Source organism: Mustela erminea, chromosome 6 (assembly GCF_009829155.1).
Source record: "Mustela erminea isolate mMusErm1 chromosome 6, mMusErm1.Pri, whole genome shotgun sequence".
NCBI classification, from domain to species: domain Eukaryota; kingdom Metazoa; phylum Chordata; class Mammalia; order Carnivora; family Mustelidae; genus Mustela; species Mustela erminea.
Genome location: NC_045619.1, coordinates 42,629,560 through 42,648,582, shown reverse-complemented (window position 1 = coordinate 42,648,582; position 19,023 = coordinate 42,629,560). Strand labels below are relative to the sequence as shown.

Here is a 19,023-nt window from a genome sequence, read left to right as displayed (position 1 = left end):
AACTGTTCAACTTCCTACCTCTAGAATAAACTCATTTTTACTTTGCACTTTTCTATGAATAACCTTTGTTTTCAGGCTACCACAGCTGTGACCTTCTGTAAGGTACCCAGGCTCCGTGTGTCTTAGCTTCTAAAACTACAAAATGAATGTGCTCGATTCAGGTAATTCGAAGTACTCCACTGGCCCTCATTAGTAAAAACATTTCTACATAACTTGTGCATGCTGCTTCAATTCTAAACATCTGGCTTTCCCCACTCTTGCAATCTGAGGTCTACGGTTTACCATTTTCCCAGACTCAGAAGAGTGATTAAGGGATTTAAGAGGCCTTGCTTTTTTTGCTTATGGGTTGTTTAAACATAATGTAAAATGAGATTATAAAAAGAAATAAGCCCAAATGTTTACTTGTTAGCATTAGAAAGAGCACTGCAAAGTCTGCATTTATATTACTCAAAACTGAACGATGGGACATGATTCTATCTAAAGACTAACCAGCGGCATCAAGCACTGGATTTGATGGATAATTACAATAGTCACATCTGGAAAATCTTTATATAAAACAACCTAAAAATTACACCAAAGTCATGTTTAGGCCAAACATGCCAAAACAAATTAGGTACAATATATACAAGGTGCATATATACTACTTTCTAGCACAAAGCTTTTTAAAAAACACACAGAAAATACAATAACTTATATTTATAAAGAATATTTATATTTATATAAACACTGTTTTGAAGAATGACACAAACTCAGAAAAATGTGATCAGAGTATTCCTTCTCACACATAGGCTACTAATGCCCTAGTATCTCAAATCCTTTACAAAAGGAGACAGCTTAAAGAGTTCTCATCCAGGGTTTTTTTTTAATGTTACTTTTTTTTCTTCTTTTTTTTTTCATCTGCTTCCATTTTAAGCTTAACTTCTTCAGCTGAAAGAGCTCCCAGTTTCTTATTCTTTGCTTTCTTAACCTTTTCCTTGATGGCGGCCACATCAATTTTATTTTCAGTAGAAGCTAGACAAATTAAAAATGATATATGTAATTCTTTAGGTTTTACCATATAAAACATAGAGAGTATGTATTTGGTGCAATAATTTCAGAGTACAGGTGAAAGGTCATGTTTTAAGATATAAAACACCTGCCTAAAATATAAAACAACTGTCTAAAGTTAGACATTTAAGAGAAAACAAATGAAAAAGTACTTTAAAAATATATTAGTGAAAGTACACATGAAAATAGCAGTATAGTTTAGCTTTTAAACTAATTACTGAATTCAACAATATTAAAACTTAATTTCTTCCTTTAAATTGCACTTGAGATTAGTTTTGCTTATATTCTTATCCATATTTTAGAACTTAACAGTACTCATTAATATAGCAATTTTCCATTCCGCCCATTAAAATAACTTAAAATTTCATGAATAATATTAAAATGTAGCCCTTCTAGCTTCCATAATTTTAATTAACTAGTCATTAAGCTTTAAGTCAAACTCTACTTCATCTAATACCACACATAAAAACTTAAAAATAGGGGCACCTGGGTGGCTCAATCAGTTAGGTGTCTGCCTTTGGGTTGGGTCATGATCTCAGGGTTCTGGGATCGAGCCCCACATCAGGCTCCCTGCTCAGCAGCAAGTCTGCTTCTCCCTCACCCCCGTCCCTCCCCAAATGAATAAAATCTTTAAAAAAAAAAAAAAACACCTTAAAAATGAAGTTTTCTTATTATTAGTTCAATGAATGGCTAGTAGTACTTTTATTTAACAAGGTTTTGGTAATAAAGACAATGATCTGAGAGTATCTGGAGATCCTCCTAACAGAATCCAACCATGGAATCAATGCCAAAACCTTGAACAACAAAGAAAAAAGGAGAAAAAAATGTAGGTTTTTCTCATAATTTAAAAAGCAGTATTCAGAGCATAGGAGAATCCCAAGATAAGACATCAAACTTCCCAGCAACTTGAGTAGAGATGCAAAGCTTTTACTATCATGAAATAGCTACATTTTTAATCATTATAAAGAGAGATTAAAATGGCTACTAAATGACCTAAGTAAAACTCACAGGCTGAGTAAACTGGAAATTATAATGCTTATGACATTTTTAATTTTTACCTAAGCAATGATCTACACTGAAACACAGACTATTTTTAGAGCTACTAACACTGATATAATTAATATAGGATATTAAAATAGCAATGTTCTATCTGGTTTTAACCAGTAAGTCAGGTACAATGATGCCAGTGACTTCCCTCCCCTCACTGTGTCACTGGCTACTCTGGAGAATTGTTTCAGGAAGAGTACAAGTGTTACTAGTGGGAAAGAAAAAGAGGAAAGGGTGGATCAAATGAGGCTAGGAATAGAAAAGGAAAGGCACAAAACTTTTTTTTTTTTTTTTTAAATCTTGGAGCACTCGAGAAGGGAGAGGCAGAGGGAGAGAGAAAATCCTCTAGTGGACTCCTGGCTGAATACAGGACTCCTGGCTGAAGACAAAGCCTGCCACAGGGCTCAATCCCAGGACCCCGAGATCATGACCTGAGCCAAAACCAAGAATTGGCCACTTAACCAGCTGAGCTCACCCAGATGCTACACACTACCTTTTTAATAGGTCCTAAGACCTTGTTATTTTGATAGTGTCCTGTTAGCCCAAGGTGATCAGAAATCCATCATAACAATACAGGAATCAAACTTTAAGCCACAGATCACATAAGAGAAGAAAAGCATAACCTCTGATAAGCTCTTTCTGAGAGGTATGACAACAGAGCTCAGCATCTCACTGCTTTAATTACTTCTAAATCTATAGAAGATTCACTGCTCTAGTTTATAGCTCTCACAACAGAGTCCTACTCCAGTACAATCAGAGGTCAGGAGAGGACTGTCAATCCAGGACACTCTTAGTCCTTAGCTGCTAATAAATTATATAACACCTCAAAGGTCTCGTCCCTAGGATTGTGATCAATGGTATGTCAACAGAACTGATGAAAGATACAGTTATGTCTTTAGTTAACACTCAAAGAGATTCAGAAAAATTCCCTATTGGGTTTACTTTTCAGCAAGACTTTAATACTAATCCAATAAATGGAGAACAAGCATTTACCTTCCTTTGGTTTCACAACAGGTTTTTCTTTAGGTGGAATAAAAGCTTTGTTTCTTTCCTCTTGTCTCTTACTAAGAGCTTCTGCTTGTTTAGCCTGGATTATTAATAAGAAATACGTTAATACAATTTATCGTTAAGTAGGAATTCAAGTTTCTATGAATTGTGTTATCAATGTTGTGAACTACACAGTCTTACCTTTATGGCTTCCATTTTCTGTCGCTTCTTTTGACTTGCCTTCAGAAAATATTCACCACTAGCCAATTCTTTATCAATCTGTTAAAATCAGAATTTACAATTATATCAGAAACAAGGTAAATGAGAAGTCATTCCCTGAGAAAGGCACAATGTCCTTGAGGTAAAGAGAGTGAGATCAAAAATCTATGGTCAATTCATAAAGGTAGTGACATAAAAAGAAGATGTGCTCTAAGCTGAAGAGAATACCAGCAAAAAGCATGGAGGTAGGAAAGAAGGTGATGTGTTCATGAAATACACAGCAGGTGGTTCTAGATGGGACAGAAGAGCAATGATTCACAAAGGTGTGAGGCAACTGGAAAGATCTGGGGTAAGTTTGAAGAAACTTGAATGCCACGTGAAGAGGGTGGGCTATGATTTAGAAATGACTGCAGGTTTCTGAGAGAAATGAGGAGACCAAAGCAGCGTCTAAAAGGTACAGAAGAAAGAAGAGATAAATGCTTGGAATAAAGTAATGCAAACTGAAAAGAATTGTTTGGATTTGGTGACTAATTCAAAGCTAATTAGAGAAAGCACTAGCTTTTTCATCAAGATAGAATTGATTTATCTTACATTAACACATTATTGTATCTAAGGCAGTTAAACTCTTAATAGTTACTCTTAATAGTTACTAAGCTCTTTACAATTGCTAATCACTTAAAACTCATTAACAGTCCTCATATGTTTTTATCATCTCCATTTTATGTAGAGGGAAACTGAGGCATGGATAGGCTAAATAAATTGCCAGTCACGAAGCAAGTAAGTGGCAGAGTAAGTCAACTGAGACATCACTATTTAAAAAAGCTTAGTCAGGGAAGAAAGACATGATAATTCCTAACTACAGGACAAGGCCATAAGATGTATAGCAAGTGTTATGAAATGACATGACAGCTGCGTAAATAAAATCTACTTTCCCCCAACAGCAGTTCCTCTGTTTGCTTCCCTTTACAGAACAGACCTCATGAACAAACATTTCCATTGTTTTATCACCATGATCATTATTTCTTTTTCTCCTCTGACCCTTCATCAAACCTCTGAAATTCAAACTCCAAATACAGGGCTGTGGAGAAGACAGTACACTGAAAGGGATGTGTTTACATGCTGACAACAAAGCATCAGTAGAAAGGAAAGACTTTAAGATACAGCCAAGGGAGGGAATCATAAAGTAAGACCCCTCAGGAGACAGGCAAAGACAGAACTCAAAGAACAGGTAAAGAAAAAATTGGTTCAGGTGGGAATAAAAAATTATAGGTGAGAGAAAAGGAAGCTGAAGAAATTCTCACTTGATGGTCTTAAATATTTCCATAAAATAAAAAGCAATGTCATCTGCTAGGAGTGAGAGGGTGCTTTAAGAATTAAGAGAATAGGGGCGCCTGGGTGGCTGAGTGGCTTAAGGGTCTGCCTTCCGCTCAGGTTATGATCCCAGGGTCCTGGGAATGAGCCCCATGTTGGGCTCCGCTGAGTAGCGGGGAGCTTGCTTCTCCCTCTGCCTGCTGTTCCCCTGCTTGTGTGCTCCCACCATCAAATAAATAAAATCTTAAAAAAAAAAAAAAAGACAATTAAGAAGACACAGAGAATTATCTGAAGTTGGAAACATGAAACAGTGGATTTAGTCCAAAGATAAGACTTTCTCCAGCTATGTTTACCACATTCTGGGAAAGAAGTCAAATTTTAGGACTGATCAAGTTTGACAATTTTGCTGGACAAGTACGAAAAGAAGGAAAAGGCAACATAAAAGAAAACAGTGATGGACAAGAGAGAAAAGGAAATTGGGGCAGGGGGAAAAGAATGAAGCCAGAAAACAGGTAATAAAATGAGAGCATCGTAATTTAGAAAAAGGACGGACATAAGAATTTAAGATTTCAAAACTAGAGCAGTCACATGGCACACAGTCACAGGAAAGATGCTAAAGCAGAGTGAGACCATTAAGGATTAAAATGTTAAATCTTTTTTATCCACGGAACAGGTACTGTGGCTGCAAGGGCACAACTGACAGCAACCACCTAGACATAGTTTACACTCCTACTATGAAGCCCCCACTCTCCACGCCCACAAACTTAGCTCAAAATAAGCCTATTTACATTTAACTTTAGTTAAATGTCATACCTGTACACACACACAGAGTCTACCTAAATTACTCTCCATAAAGTTTCTGACAAAACAGATTAAAATGGTTTCCCCCTCATATAAAGAAATTAAACATTAAAAACTGACCTGACTTTCTGGTTGTGGTGGTGGGAATGGTGTGTACTCTTTCTTGACAGTTTTTTTCTTTGGTTCCTTGCGTTTATTCACATTCTTGTGCTTGAACTGTGGCAAAAATCTTTCCCAACTTTGTGATCTTAATTCAGAATCTTTTGCCAACTCTCGTTTGATCATTAAGGTCTTTAGTCATGGGTATATATGAACAAAGTAAGAATTTTTAATATGAACAAAGTAAGAATTTTTAAGATAAATATTGTTCCTATATATAATTAAGTTAAAATGATGAGTATTTCTTGGGGCACCTGGCTGGCTTAGTCAGTTAAGCATCTGCCTTCAGCTCAGGTCATGATCCTAGTGTCCTGGGATCGAGCCCCATAGTGGGCTCCTTGCTCATCAGTGAGCTTGCTTCTCCCTCTGCCTACTGCTCTCCTTACTTGTGCTGTCAAATAAATAAATTAAATATTAAAAAACAAAAACAAAAACAAAAAAAACTCGAGTAGTTCTTAATCTCCTCAGTAGGAGCAAAACAGTTCCATAAAAAAATAGTAATCTCAAATTAAGCACCAGAAAACCATTAGAAATTTAGATTAAATGCAGAACTTCTGGGAGCTCAGTCAGTTAAGTATCTGCCTTCAGCTCAGATCATGATCCCAGGACTCTGGGATGGAGCCCCAGAGTGGGGGTGGGGGGGAATGTCCCTGCTCAGCAGGAAGTTTGCTTCTTCTTCCCCCTGCTCACATGCGCACACGCTCTCTCTCTCTCTCTCAAAATAAAAATAAATAAATTAAAAAAAAGAAATGCAGAACTGTTCAAATAAATTGAGATGAGAATTGAGATGAGACTAATTCAGCTTTTCATCCATTAGTTCATTAAAACTATTAAAACTCAACTTAATAGGAGCAGGAGAGTTCTTAATTAGCAATGTTCCCTGAAAGCAGGAAGTTTTTCGTAGTACTTTATCACAGGGAAAGAAAACAAACACACATTCTCCTATCAGATAAAACCAATATTCTCACATCTCTCCCACTCCATTTGAGTTTTGCACACAATGGAACATCAAAGGATGCAAACCAAACATCAGATATAAGACAAGCTCTCTTTATTTCTAATGTCCCACAGCAACTCAAAACCACTCTTTCACCCCAATCTGTGAGTGACTCTGTAACTTCATCCAATTTAAGTGGACTGCTTAAAAAATACCCCTCACAAAATAGCTCATCACAGCATGATTACATTTCTAAGTGTAATCATGAATGCCATGCACATAGTGATATAACAGATCTTTCAAAAAGTTTATAATTTGAGCATTAAATTAAAAAAAAAGTTTTAATACAATCTGATATATTCAATCAATTTAACAGAAAAAAGCCCAATTCTGAAAGATCACATCTTTAAATATAGTAATAGGCCTATCATCCAAGAAAACTCGATCATTACCTTCTACGACCAACTCTATAAAGCTTATTTCCTTTGTATTAGAACTATGTCGTACATTCTAAGATCCCCTTTCAATAGTTTTCAGACTGCACACCACAGAGACTTACGTCTCCAAGGATGTAACTACAGAACTAGGGTAGAGTTCAGTGGGCTGAACTCTACCTCTAATTTACCCTAAATACTTCTGCTTTATCTGTTTTGTGCATTTGGCTTCCGTAAAAGATTTAATTTCAAGAAAGGAAATATTTCTGTAGCTAAAAGAAGTCTGACAACCACTGTTATAGTAATATATAATTAACTCACTTTAATGTTATAAATTGGATGAATATTCTTCATAGTATCTAGAACTACTTTTCGAACCTGAAATTTGCAAAGAAAAATGAATTAGTCACTTACAAAGATTTTAATGAACTAAGTGGAAGGGGATTAATAAACGAACCGGGCAAGGACTACCCAAATGAATATAGTAGTTACTTCAATTGCTTTGAGTGACTTTTAGATCTTTCGTTAATAGTCAATCTCTCTTGGATGCAATAAAATTTCTCAACTTTACTGCTAAAATATAACATACAGAACTAAAATAGAAACGTTTTGGAAGTGTGGAATTTAGGGAGAAGGCAGCTAGATTTAAGGTCAGAAAATAAGTGCTCAAATAATGGGAATGCCACTTGATAGGGGAAAGTCACCTAATGTCCTGTTCCAGCCTTCTCATTTGTAGTATGGAAATAAAACTACTTCAAGGCTCTCCTGTGAAAATTAAATAATATATTTAGACTTTACAAAACTGTAGGGTATTCCATATATATGTTATTATTGCCACAGGAGAAAAGGGCAGATAACTTATGAGAAAGAGGTCCAAGAGAACTGCTATTATAGGTCCTGGAAATGAAGTAAGACCTCGCAGCCAGATCCAGACAACCAAAGCAGTTAACAGAAACTGTAACTGTTACACAGATTTTCTCATAACACTAAATCTCACAGTTAAAAAAAAGTTCATCAATACATTAAATAAACATTCTATTAAAATTCAGACCAAAAAAAAAAAAAAAACAACAAAAACTATTTTAAACGAAAGACATTTTCAGAATCTGACCTCTACTGGTTTATATAGGTTACTGCAAATCACCATTTAATTCTCTCATCACTTGTGCACATGTAACTACGTATTTCCCACATGTACTACAGACTAAAATCTTAAATAACCATTTAAAATCTGTAGTGGAAAGAAGGATGATGTGCAGACCTTCTAATATGGAAATGGATACCTCTTCAGTTGCCAAAGGTTGGCCATAATATGTTAGGATCTAGGAGTGATGATTCCCTCAAATAAAAGCACAAAGTTTTTACCAATGGGAAATCAAACAAAGCACATTCTAAAAAACAGTAATTGTTAAAACAGTGTATTATCCAATGAACTATTATAACCAAATTACTTAATTTGTTCTCTGCTGAAAATTAATGGAAGACAGTAAATAGTTCTCACCTCTTTTAAGCCACTAAAAGGTCCAATGACTGAAACCGTGTTTCCCTGAACCATAATATAACAGTTTGTTAAGAGTTCCAAAGCCTGTGTCAGAAGAATAAATTGGAATTCAGTACACTGAAAAACTAAATGACAGAGGAAGACACTTAAGTTTTCCACTGATAAAACGTACCTTCAATGTAGATCCTTTGGGACCAATGAGGCGTTGTCTTCTTTTTACAAATCTTTCTTTATTTCTCACTAAAGAACCTATTTTAATGATGTCACACGCAACATCATCCTGAAGAATTCGTACTGCCTTTTAGAAAAATGAAGAAAATATTTCATTAATATGCTCTACAAATACATTTATTTTCAAGGCCCAGGTTAATGAAATCAAAGCAGAAAAACGAAAACTCTAAGGAGGGATGCAGTGTTATATATGTTATTTCTAATGATGCAAATAAAGCGAAGTTTTCCAATTCTAAAGTTACCTGTTCAAATGAAACACTCCTTGCTAAAAGTTTTATTAGGTCTCTGGCTCTAATGATGATATATGGATCAAAAGTCTTCTTTGTTGTACAAACAGTCATACTGCCCTCGATCAGGTCCAGGGTTGCATTAATATGCTGCGAAAAGGAAAGAGCAAATACGTAACTGTCTAAAAATCAATTCAATTTTACGTAATTATAGAGCTTAACTTAATCAAACTATTAATTACTGTAAATTAAGCTGTAATTCGATCAACTTCCTCCTTGAAGCTGAGTAGTTGATGTAAATAATGAACACATGGTTACTTTCATATTTGGAAGAATCTAAGAAACGCAGGCAACTGAAACCATTTATAGTTACTGGGCTTTAGAATACTTTGTACTTATTGGAATAAAGATTATTTCCAGTTTAAAAAAGTCTCTATCAACACAAATGAGGCCACAGTTAAGACCTAGGGTAAGAATGTAAAGCTACATATAGTTCACCTATACTGGATGCAGCTCTGATCTGCCATCTGCTCCCTAGGGATGGACTTTCTTTTTCAAACTTTCTTCTCATTGGTATTAGCTAAATACAAAGTTAAAACAAATTCTCACAGGTTCAGAAAGAAGCAATAACTGGAAAGTTACATATTAACTCTTAATAGGAAGAACCAGATTTCAACAAAGCAAACTAAAATGTCATTTTCTGACTAAAAGCATACTCTGAAGAATATTTCAATGTATTGAGTAATGAACAAATCAACATAAGGATGGATCTCTGAGTTTACAAGAGTCCAGTCTAAAAATACACAGGTGAAACAGCTTGTGGTTTGCTGAACCGTCCTAATACCTAACAGGCACAAACAACTCCAGAGCAGTCGCATAGCTGAGGAATACACTTTATATCACTACTAGTGTGTGCACGGTGCCTACATACACACATATAAATGAATCAAAAGTTTCATAAAAATGAAACTTATCCTTACCATATGTGATATAGTATTTCTTTCTTTCTACTTATTTATTTTTGGGGCACATTTTTTTTTAAAGGCTTATTATATCCACTAAACGGACTTCCTGCTCCACTAACAAGTTTCAATCCACAGTTTGAAAAACAAAAACAAATATGTCGGCTAGGGAAAATGGCAGCAGCAACATACAGGGGAAAATTGACCACATCCCCATCTTCCATTTAAAATGAAAATTAAGAGGGTGCCTGGGTGGCTCAGTGTTAAGCATCTGCCTTCGGCTCAGTTTATGATCCCAGGGTCCTAGGATCAAGCCCCACATCAGGCTCCCTGCTCAGCGGGGAACCTGCTTCTCCCTCTCCCACTCCACCTGCATGCGTTCCCTCTCTCACTGTGTCTCTGTCAAATAAATAAATAACATCTTTAAAAAAAATGATGACAATTAAGAAATCATCCAGGAACATGCTTCAACTCAAACTATACAGAAACATGGCAATATCACAGTACAGAATAGAATAGGCATCCTGAAACCTGGAGTTCACAGGTGAGTTTCAGAAAGTCCATGAGATCCCTAAAATTCTAAAAGTATGTGAATTTTTCAAAGTTATCTATTACTCACGAAATTAAAAATAAGTGGAATATACAAATAAACTCCAGGGGTGCCTGGGTGGCTCAGTGGGTTAAGTGTCTGCCTTTGGCTCAAGTCATGATCCCAGGGTTCTGGGATCAAGCCCCACATCCGGCTCCCTGCTCAGTGGGGAGCCTGCTTCTCCATGTCCCTCTTGCTGCCCCTCCTGCCCCCCCACAGCCACCTGTGCTTATTCTGTCAAATAAATAAATAAAAGCTTTAGAAAAAAAAGAATAAAGCTTATATCTGGCTGTTTAAAATATGGAGGGAACCAGCTGGATTAAGCATCCAGCTCCTGATTTCAACTCAGGTCATGATCTCAGGGTTGTGAGATAGAGTGCCATATAGCACCTGAAGTTCGGCGCAGAGTCCGCTTGGGATTCACTCTCTCCCTCCCCCTCTGCCACTCTCCCCAATCACACATGTGCATGGGAACTCCTGCGCTCTCTCTAAATTAGATTTTTCTTAAAAACAAAAACAAAGAAACCAAATTAGCCAGTTATGCTAACACTTTAAAAAAATGAGCATATTTATTTAAAAATAAAGATATAAGAGCAAAATCTCAAAGAAATATATAAAATGTGCATACATGTTCATTCAAGGCTTTCTGAACCAATGGCCAGCACTCTTTCAAGTAAGCTTCCCTATATTTTGGGAACAAAGTTGCAAAACTACTCTCCTCCAAGAGTCCTCTGGGATTGTCTTCTTTGGAAAAAGCTGGTTCCTTCCAACCATCAGGAACAGTGAGGAGTTCTGATTCATCTAAAGAGGGGAAGAAACTTACAGGTAAGATTTTACCCTTCTTTCAGACACTTTTTTGAACACTTATATGCATACATTTACATGTTTTCTAAAACATTCCTTGTAATTCCAATTCCCATGCTCTTTAGACTATTCAACAAAGAACATGCCTCTGTCATTATTACCAACACACTGTATTAAAATTAACTGTATATACTTCCACCTCCTAAAACAAGTTCCTCCTTGGATTCACAGTAATTCACATATGCCTGACAGAGTGGGGTACTCCAAAAACTTCTATTGCACTACACTATCAGAATTAGAGATCCAAACACCATTTTGTTTACATGAGTATTTTCAATATAACATTTTGGACTTTGCTGAACTGCAGTCTGTGTGTGTGTGTACGTGTGTGTATATGCATAGATAATTGTGTTTGTGTGCACACACACATACATAAAGCTTAAAAACTGATATGCTGCTGTATATTTTCAGTTACCAATCACTGGTATAGAGTTTTTAGACTTTCCAAAAAGTTTTCATATGCCTTATTTCTGTATACACCTTCATCATGACAATTGTGAAAGGTAGAAGGAAGAACCAGTATTATTTTCCCCATTTTATAAAAGACATTCAGTCCAAAAAGATTACTGACTTGTCTAAGGAGAACACAAAGGTGATTCAGTCTAGGTCTCCTTTCAGTGAAACAAAATGTCTCCCAAGGTCATAAATTGATCTCCCACATCATTTATTAAAACTCCTGGACCCAGATTTTATATTAAATCTAACAGCTATGCTTTAATTGAGTACTCCTCAAAGATATGACCCAAAGGCCTGCACTGATCAGCATAAAGTAGGAATTAGGCAAAAATGCAACTCTTGGGCTCCAACTCAGACCTATCAAATCTGAATCTCTGGGATGAGCCCCAAGAATCTGTGTTTTAATAATCTCATCAGGAAATTCTTATGCACACTAAGTCTGAGAAAAGGGCCTTTGTAGTTCATGTTATCCACCAGGGGTAAACTTGCTTCTCTGTCTTATACTCACATCTACTTTGTTATTTCTGGTTCAAGTCACAGAGAATTAGCTACTCTTCATACATCACTCACTTCTCAAAATCCTTTAAAAAACAAAAAACCTCCAATTCTACAACTGTGATTACTTAAAATGCATATCTTACCAAGTCTCTACCAATTTAAACACTTCAATAGCTACAAATTAAAAAAAAAAGAAAAAAACTAGCAAAAGAAATATACAGGAGTTTCACAATAAAGTGCAAATAGCTCAAAAAAACATTAACGCGTTAGTAATGAAGAAAGTTCCAATTAAAACCCCCACCAGACACCATTTCATACCTACCAAAATCAAAGAAATTCAAAATGCAGATTTTATCAAGTGCTAGTGTGGATGTAGAGCAATGAGAATTCTCATTCACTCATTCCCACTAGTGAAAATATAAACTGACACAACCCCATTTGGGAGAGATTTAGCACTACCTGCACATAACCTAACTTTCATGGATCTAATCCCATTTACATAATCTGGAGCGAACTCTTAACATGCAAACCAGGAGATACACACAAAGATGTTTATAGGAGCACTGTTTATAATAGCAAACGATGGGAGCAATCCAAATGTCCACCAACAGTAGAATGAGAATATAAATAAGTGTATATTCATAAAAGGAAATCTCATCAATATCAAATGAAAAGAATAAACTACAGCTACAAGTATCATTGACTCAAGAAGAAGAAAAAACAAAAACAAAAACACGTTAGCCTAAGAAGCAAGAACAACGTCTACAGCCCTCTTACATTCATATACAAGTAAAAAACTGACAAAATCAAACCACTTTGTGCATTGGTAGTAAAGATGATGCAGAGAAGAGAAGATCAAAATGATTCAGGATGGTTACCTCATGTATTGTCAAGGAAAAGACTATGATCTGAGAGGTGCTCCTAGGAGGGTCTGGAGTATGAGGTTTTTTCTGCGTAACGCTATTAAGTGCTCCTTTCTCACACGCGGGGTTTATTCTTCAAGCTGTACATGGACTGTACTCTGCTATGTTACACAATTAAAAATAACAGAACCCCTTTAATACTTCCCTAACTCCTTTAATACTTCCCAAGGTTTTCAACGCTTCCAGTAAGACTACTCGGGTCTTGGGCGAGTTCTTTATCCTCTCTTCCTGTCGTTCATACCGAAGAAAATGTATAAAACCACACTACAAAGACGGCAACTTCAAAGTAAGGCAGTCGAACATTAGAGAATGAGTCGTGCCGTCTAATATATTAGCCGTTTGACGAAAAGAAATAATGATAAATATTCCAAAATTTCACTAACGGCCAAACTAGCGTTAAGAACACGCCAGATAGCTCCTTCTCCTTATCTGTCCCACTCCTTTATTATCAGCGCTCACTCATAGGTATAGCCTATCACTTACTTGACAGTCATATAAATATTATCAATGAATGAGTGACTTCAAGGTTAGACCGCTTGCACTCTGTAGCCAAACCCTGGAGTTCGGGGTCCTAAGTAAGATATCGGGACGAGAGAAAACTGCGGTAATAAGCCCGTTCCATCTCTCATTCTGTCAACGACTTGCCGCCACCGCCGCGAGAGTAAGGTCCTGCGGTACCCTCCACAATTTCTTAATGCTCTTCCTTTTACATAAGACAAACTCTGCAGCATCTTTACTATGAAAGGCCTCCAGCGAAAGCGGCTAGGAACACGTGGCTGGCACCGTACCTGCCAGTCGGTCCCGCGGGCCTGGCCATCATCCCCAATCCTCAGCAATGATAGCTACTCAACTTCACAGAACACACTCAGGCAGCACTGCAAGCCCCCAGCCAGCGAAAGAAAACAACTGTAACTCAATATCCAAAAATCAGGTTTCAGTTCTCGCTCAGACTTACCTCGGTTCTCCGGCTTCGGCTTTTTCTTACGAAACTCACTTTTCCCGTCCGCGACAGCTTGTCCGTTTACGGAGGAGGACGCCATCTTCGAATTGCTTCCGGTGTTACCGGAAGTAGAACTGTTCTTAAATCCTACCGGATTTTGGTACTGAAAATCTGTCTACTAAAAACGAGTTCCGTATAATTTAGAGGAGATCCGCGCAATCTCCGTGCGTGCGTACGCTAAAGTCCGCGTTATTTGCACAAACTACAAGCGCTTCTCCTGCATAGCCAATGGACAGCTGGAGACTTCTTTCCCAGGTTACATAGCAACACGGAGTTTAGCTGCATGCTGGGAATTGTAGTCCAAGACTATAGGCAAGTTGGAAACCTTATTACCGCAGTTTTCTCTCGTCCCGGTATCTTACTTAGGATCCCGAACTCCAGGGTTTGGCCACAGAGTGCAAGCGGTCTAACCTTGAAGTCACTCACTCATTCATTGATAATATTTATATGACTGTCAAGTAAGTGATAGGTCTAAAGACGAAAATATATGATCGTTCACGGCAGGGAGTGAAAGAGCTACCATTTATTGTGAGACTACTTTGTGTCGGCAGTTTATTTGCATTTCTAATTCTTAAAATAACATTAAAACAAACGAAATTCTCTAAACTTGATAATTTTTTGTAAGATAAGTTTTAAAAGTCTTTGTTTCTGATGGTAATTCCCTAAAGTCGTTTTAGCCAGAAGGATAATAACTGACACTTCGGGGTGGTTCGCCTCACCTAAGATTTCCCAAACACCTCAAGACGTGAAGTTCATCACTACTACAAATTTTCACACTTCTAAAAAATCTAAAAGTGGTTAGACTGAAGATGAGACTTCTTTTGATGACCGATCTTACTATTTGCCATTTCTAAAATTTTCTGCAGCACACTTAAGGAAAGTCTTTGATACGTTTTATATCTTGGGTTAGTGAAACTAGAAATGTTTATGTGAAATCCACCCTTGTGTGTCTTCTATAAAAACTTAGATGTACATAAGGTACATATATAAAACAGACTTAATTAGGGACAGAAGGTCCCAAAACACAGGATTATGTTAAGATTTTTTTTTCCCCCCTGGGGCGCCTGGTTGGTTCAGCCAGTTAACTGTCTGACTCTTGGTTTCAGCTCAGGTTATGGGTCCTGAGATAAAGCCTTAGGTCAGGCACTGCACTCAGCACCGGGTCTGATTGTCACCCTGCTCTTCCCCTGCTCTCACACACTCTCTCTTAAAATAAAAAAATAAAATCTTAAAACAACAACAAAAAAAGAGGTATGTCTTTTTTTTTTTTTTTTTAAGATGCCCCAAAAAGAGGTATGTCTTATAAACAGCAGGCCATGATCTCATCCCTATATTGTTGCAGTTTACTCAAAAAGCAACAACAAATCCTGGGGCTCCTGGCTGGCTCAGTCAGTAGAGCATGTGACTCTTGATCTTGGTGTTGTGAGTTCAAGCCCCAGGTTGCATGTATAGATTACTTTTAAAAATTTTGTAAAAAAGAATCAATGACAAATTCCTATAACAGACCAAATAACAACTGGGGAAAGTTATAAATTGAGAAGCAATTCCTTCAGTGTTTTCAGGAATCCTATGAAGCAGGTTTTTATTACTGTTATTTTAAAGTACTTTTAAGGTACCTGGTGAGCAGGACATCAAGCACAGGCAGTCTGATCATTAGCAGCTTCAGAAAGGCTACTAAAAGGATTAGTTGTTACAAATGTGTTGGAAGAAGGACTGAGTTTTCAGCCTCACAGCTTTTGAAGTTGAGGGTATTAGTTCCTCAGTGGTCTCCAGCAGGCCTACTCTGCAGTCTTTGGGTTTGTAGTAGTAGAGTTAATCCAAATATCTGATAAGCATATGATGCTTAACTTCACTACTGTATGAAAAGCATGTAAACATAACAGCGAAATATCACTTCTCACCCACTAGACTGGGAAAAAGAAATAATAAATACATATATTTTTAAATGATAATCTGATGGAAGAAAGTGTACTCCCATACACTGCTGGTGAAAATGCAAACTGTCATTGCCTTTTCGAAAAACAATCTTAGCAATATAAAATATGGACATATTCTTCCACAGTAATTCCACTCCTGGAAAACTGTCAACTAGAAGTAAAGCACCATTCCATTGAATGGATGTATAACTGTCAATTACTGCCTATGTAGAAATAGTTCCCTGAAGGAACTATGGAGCCACACCCACTAGTCTGTTGCCAAGTTTCCCACCCATCCCTGTTTGGTTTCCTATAACAGGAAAAATAATCTTAACTCTGACTCTACACATGGAAAATGCTTAAAAAAAAAAAAAAATAAAGCTTCCAGGCGCCTGGGTGGCTCAGTGGGTTAAAGACTCTGCCTTCGGCTCAGGTCATGATCTCAGGGTCCTAGGATCGAGCCCCTCATCGGGCTCTCTGCTCAGCGGGGAACCTGCTTCCTCCTCTCTCTCTCTCTCTCTCTGCCTGCCTCTCTGCCTACTTGTGATCTCTCTCTCTGTCAAATAAATAAATCTTTAAAAAAAAAAAAAAGCTTCACATGTGGTACATACCCAGTAGGTGTTAGCTATTATTTATTTATAGTGGCGAAAAAAAAAGCATCTTGACTATCAATTAGAGCTATAGTTAAATAAACTGATATTATTTCACAGTGGTGAGATATTATGCAACCATTCATAAGAATTAATTAAATCTAATGAAGATATTACTTAAAAGCATTGAGCCAGATACAGTACATATATAAATTGTTATATGTTATTATTTATATAATTATCCCGTTTTAAAAATAATTACCCCATTTTGGGGGCACCTAGTGGCTTAGTCAATTAAGCGTCGAACTCTTAGTTTTGGCTCAGGTCATGAGATCGAGCCCCGAGTTCAGCTTCATGCTAGGCGTGGAGCCTGCATAAGATTTTTACTCTCCCTCTCCTTCTGCCCCTTCCCCATCCAACTTGCATGCTCGCTCTCCCTCTCAAAAAAAAAATTCCCGTTTTTATAAAGCAAACCATTCAATAAATATTTTTGAGCATTTCAGGTTCTGTTCTAAATACTTGGTTCTATGTGCTAGATATAATAACTATATGTATGTGAATATATGTATGTGAATATATGTATGTGATTATACAACAAAAGATTTGGAAGTCTACACATCAAGGTTACAAGTCTGGCTATCATAGGGATGAAGGTAGAAATAAAAAGGAAGTAGGCAAAGACTTTAAAAATAGGTAAAAAAAATAATAATCTTTAGAAGAATAATGTCAACAAAAGTAAAGGAGTCTGCATGAAAGCCTAGAAAACCTGGGAATCTAGGAAAGACCAAATTTGAGAAACATATTCAGCCAGTCTTGGAATGTTTGCTGTGCAACAAAATGTTTCATGTGTCATGGTGTTGGAATAAAATATGCTTGCAGGATATCAACTGCTTCCTTCAAGGCCCCATTTAGTAAACTCTGTAGATATGGAAAATGATGTGTGTAAATACTTAACCAACCTCTTTTTCTTCAGATGTAAAATGAGAGAGTTGAGTTAGATTATTGCTTCTTTAACTTTAGCCAACGTCAGACTCACATGGAGGGTGACCCCATTCCTAGTTTATAGTTCAGTAAGTCTGAGAGAGTGCCCAAGAATTTACAGCCTGGAAAACAAGGAATTATCCAACCTCAAAATGTCAATAGTGCCAAGGTTGAGAAACTTGTATCTACAGATGTTCTTAATTTCTGTGATTCTATTTTAAAAGGCTAGTAAGGACTTTATTCTAAACCAGGCATGCAATGAAAGCAAAGCTTTTTCCCACTTTTTACCTACCTAGGGCAGAACTTGCCTAGTATCAAAGCCAAAGTTTCCAGATGGCTGTTCATTATTATGCTGGGCTCCTTGGTGGACAATTCTGCTCCATTTTCCTCAACTTTGCCTGTTATTCTGGAATCCTGTGGTCTCATTACCCAAACGATGATACTGGTACATACAGTGGATGCTTGAGGCCTAGAGATACTCATTACTGCTTGAATATTAGTTCCTCTGGGCCCCAGGCCCACAGAACATTAATATTTCATTGGGCCTCTCCTACTATTTCCAAGGCAATCTCCCATCTTTCTCTTCTTGATTGTTCTTATTGATAAGCAACAGCTTTGATTTAATTTTCAATTAAAATATTCTTCTCCCTAAAGGAAAGCTGGAACACATTTCATGATATTAGGTTCCACCAAAGCAACAGAAGGCTTTTTAATGCATGCATGAATATTCAAGATTTAATCAGTGGCATGTGAAATGTATTGATACTGCTGAGAATTATTATTTTATGCAAATAGAACAAGCAAACTACAGTCTTTTATTTGTTTACATGACACCAGGAGAATATCTGAACTTCTCTAAGCAGATTTCTAGTCATTTGTTAAATCTATATGCTTCTCCCATCCTTTAGACAGTGGTAACCACAGATGGCCCTTGATGAAATGAATTTTTTTTCTTATGAAATGAGCTTTTAGATTATTTATTTCAAACATTTAATGGATCTATATTTAAACAAGTCATTTCGTGATGTTGAGGGCAACATGGCTTCTCCATTGTTTCAAAATCTCGAATTAAAAAGTGTAGCTATCTGATACACTTAGAGACTGGAAAGTAGAGTTTAACACTACATTTTTGCTTTTGATCGTCTATTAGTGACTTTAATTTCTTTTGGTTTACGAGTCCCTTTACTAATTTGATGAAATTAAGGGACTCTTTCCCCAGAAAAGCACATGTATTTGGGTAAACATATCATTTTACCCATAGTTTGATGGGATGCTCACTTTTCTGTCACACGCTTTCATAAAACCTCTAGAGGATCAAGCCATCAGGTTAGGTTAAGGACCCT

The 19,023-nt window shown here is 36.9% G+C and overlaps 1 protein-coding gene across 1 annotated transcript; it reads right to left on the bottom strand.

Moving 5' to 3' along the window:
- Positions 1–276: 276 nt before the first annotated feature.
- Positions 277–14,267, bottom strand: KRR1 (KRR1 small subunit processome component homolog). Its single transcript, XM_032346985.1, has 10 exons — positions 14,149–14,267; positions 11,081–11,253; positions 8,917–9,051; positions 8,616–8,741; positions 8,444–8,527; positions 7,264–7,320; positions 5,533–5,703; positions 3,283–3,360; positions 3,088–3,181; positions 277–1,011 (listed from the first exon to the last, which is right to left on the bottom strand). Exons 1-10 carry the CDS (start codon positions 14,231–14,233, stop codon positions 869–871), a joined length of 1,146 nt encoding a protein of 381 aa, XP_032202876.1. The 5' UTR covers positions 14,234–14,267; the 3' UTR covers positions 277–868.
- Positions 14,268–19,023: the final 4,756 nt, after the last annotated feature.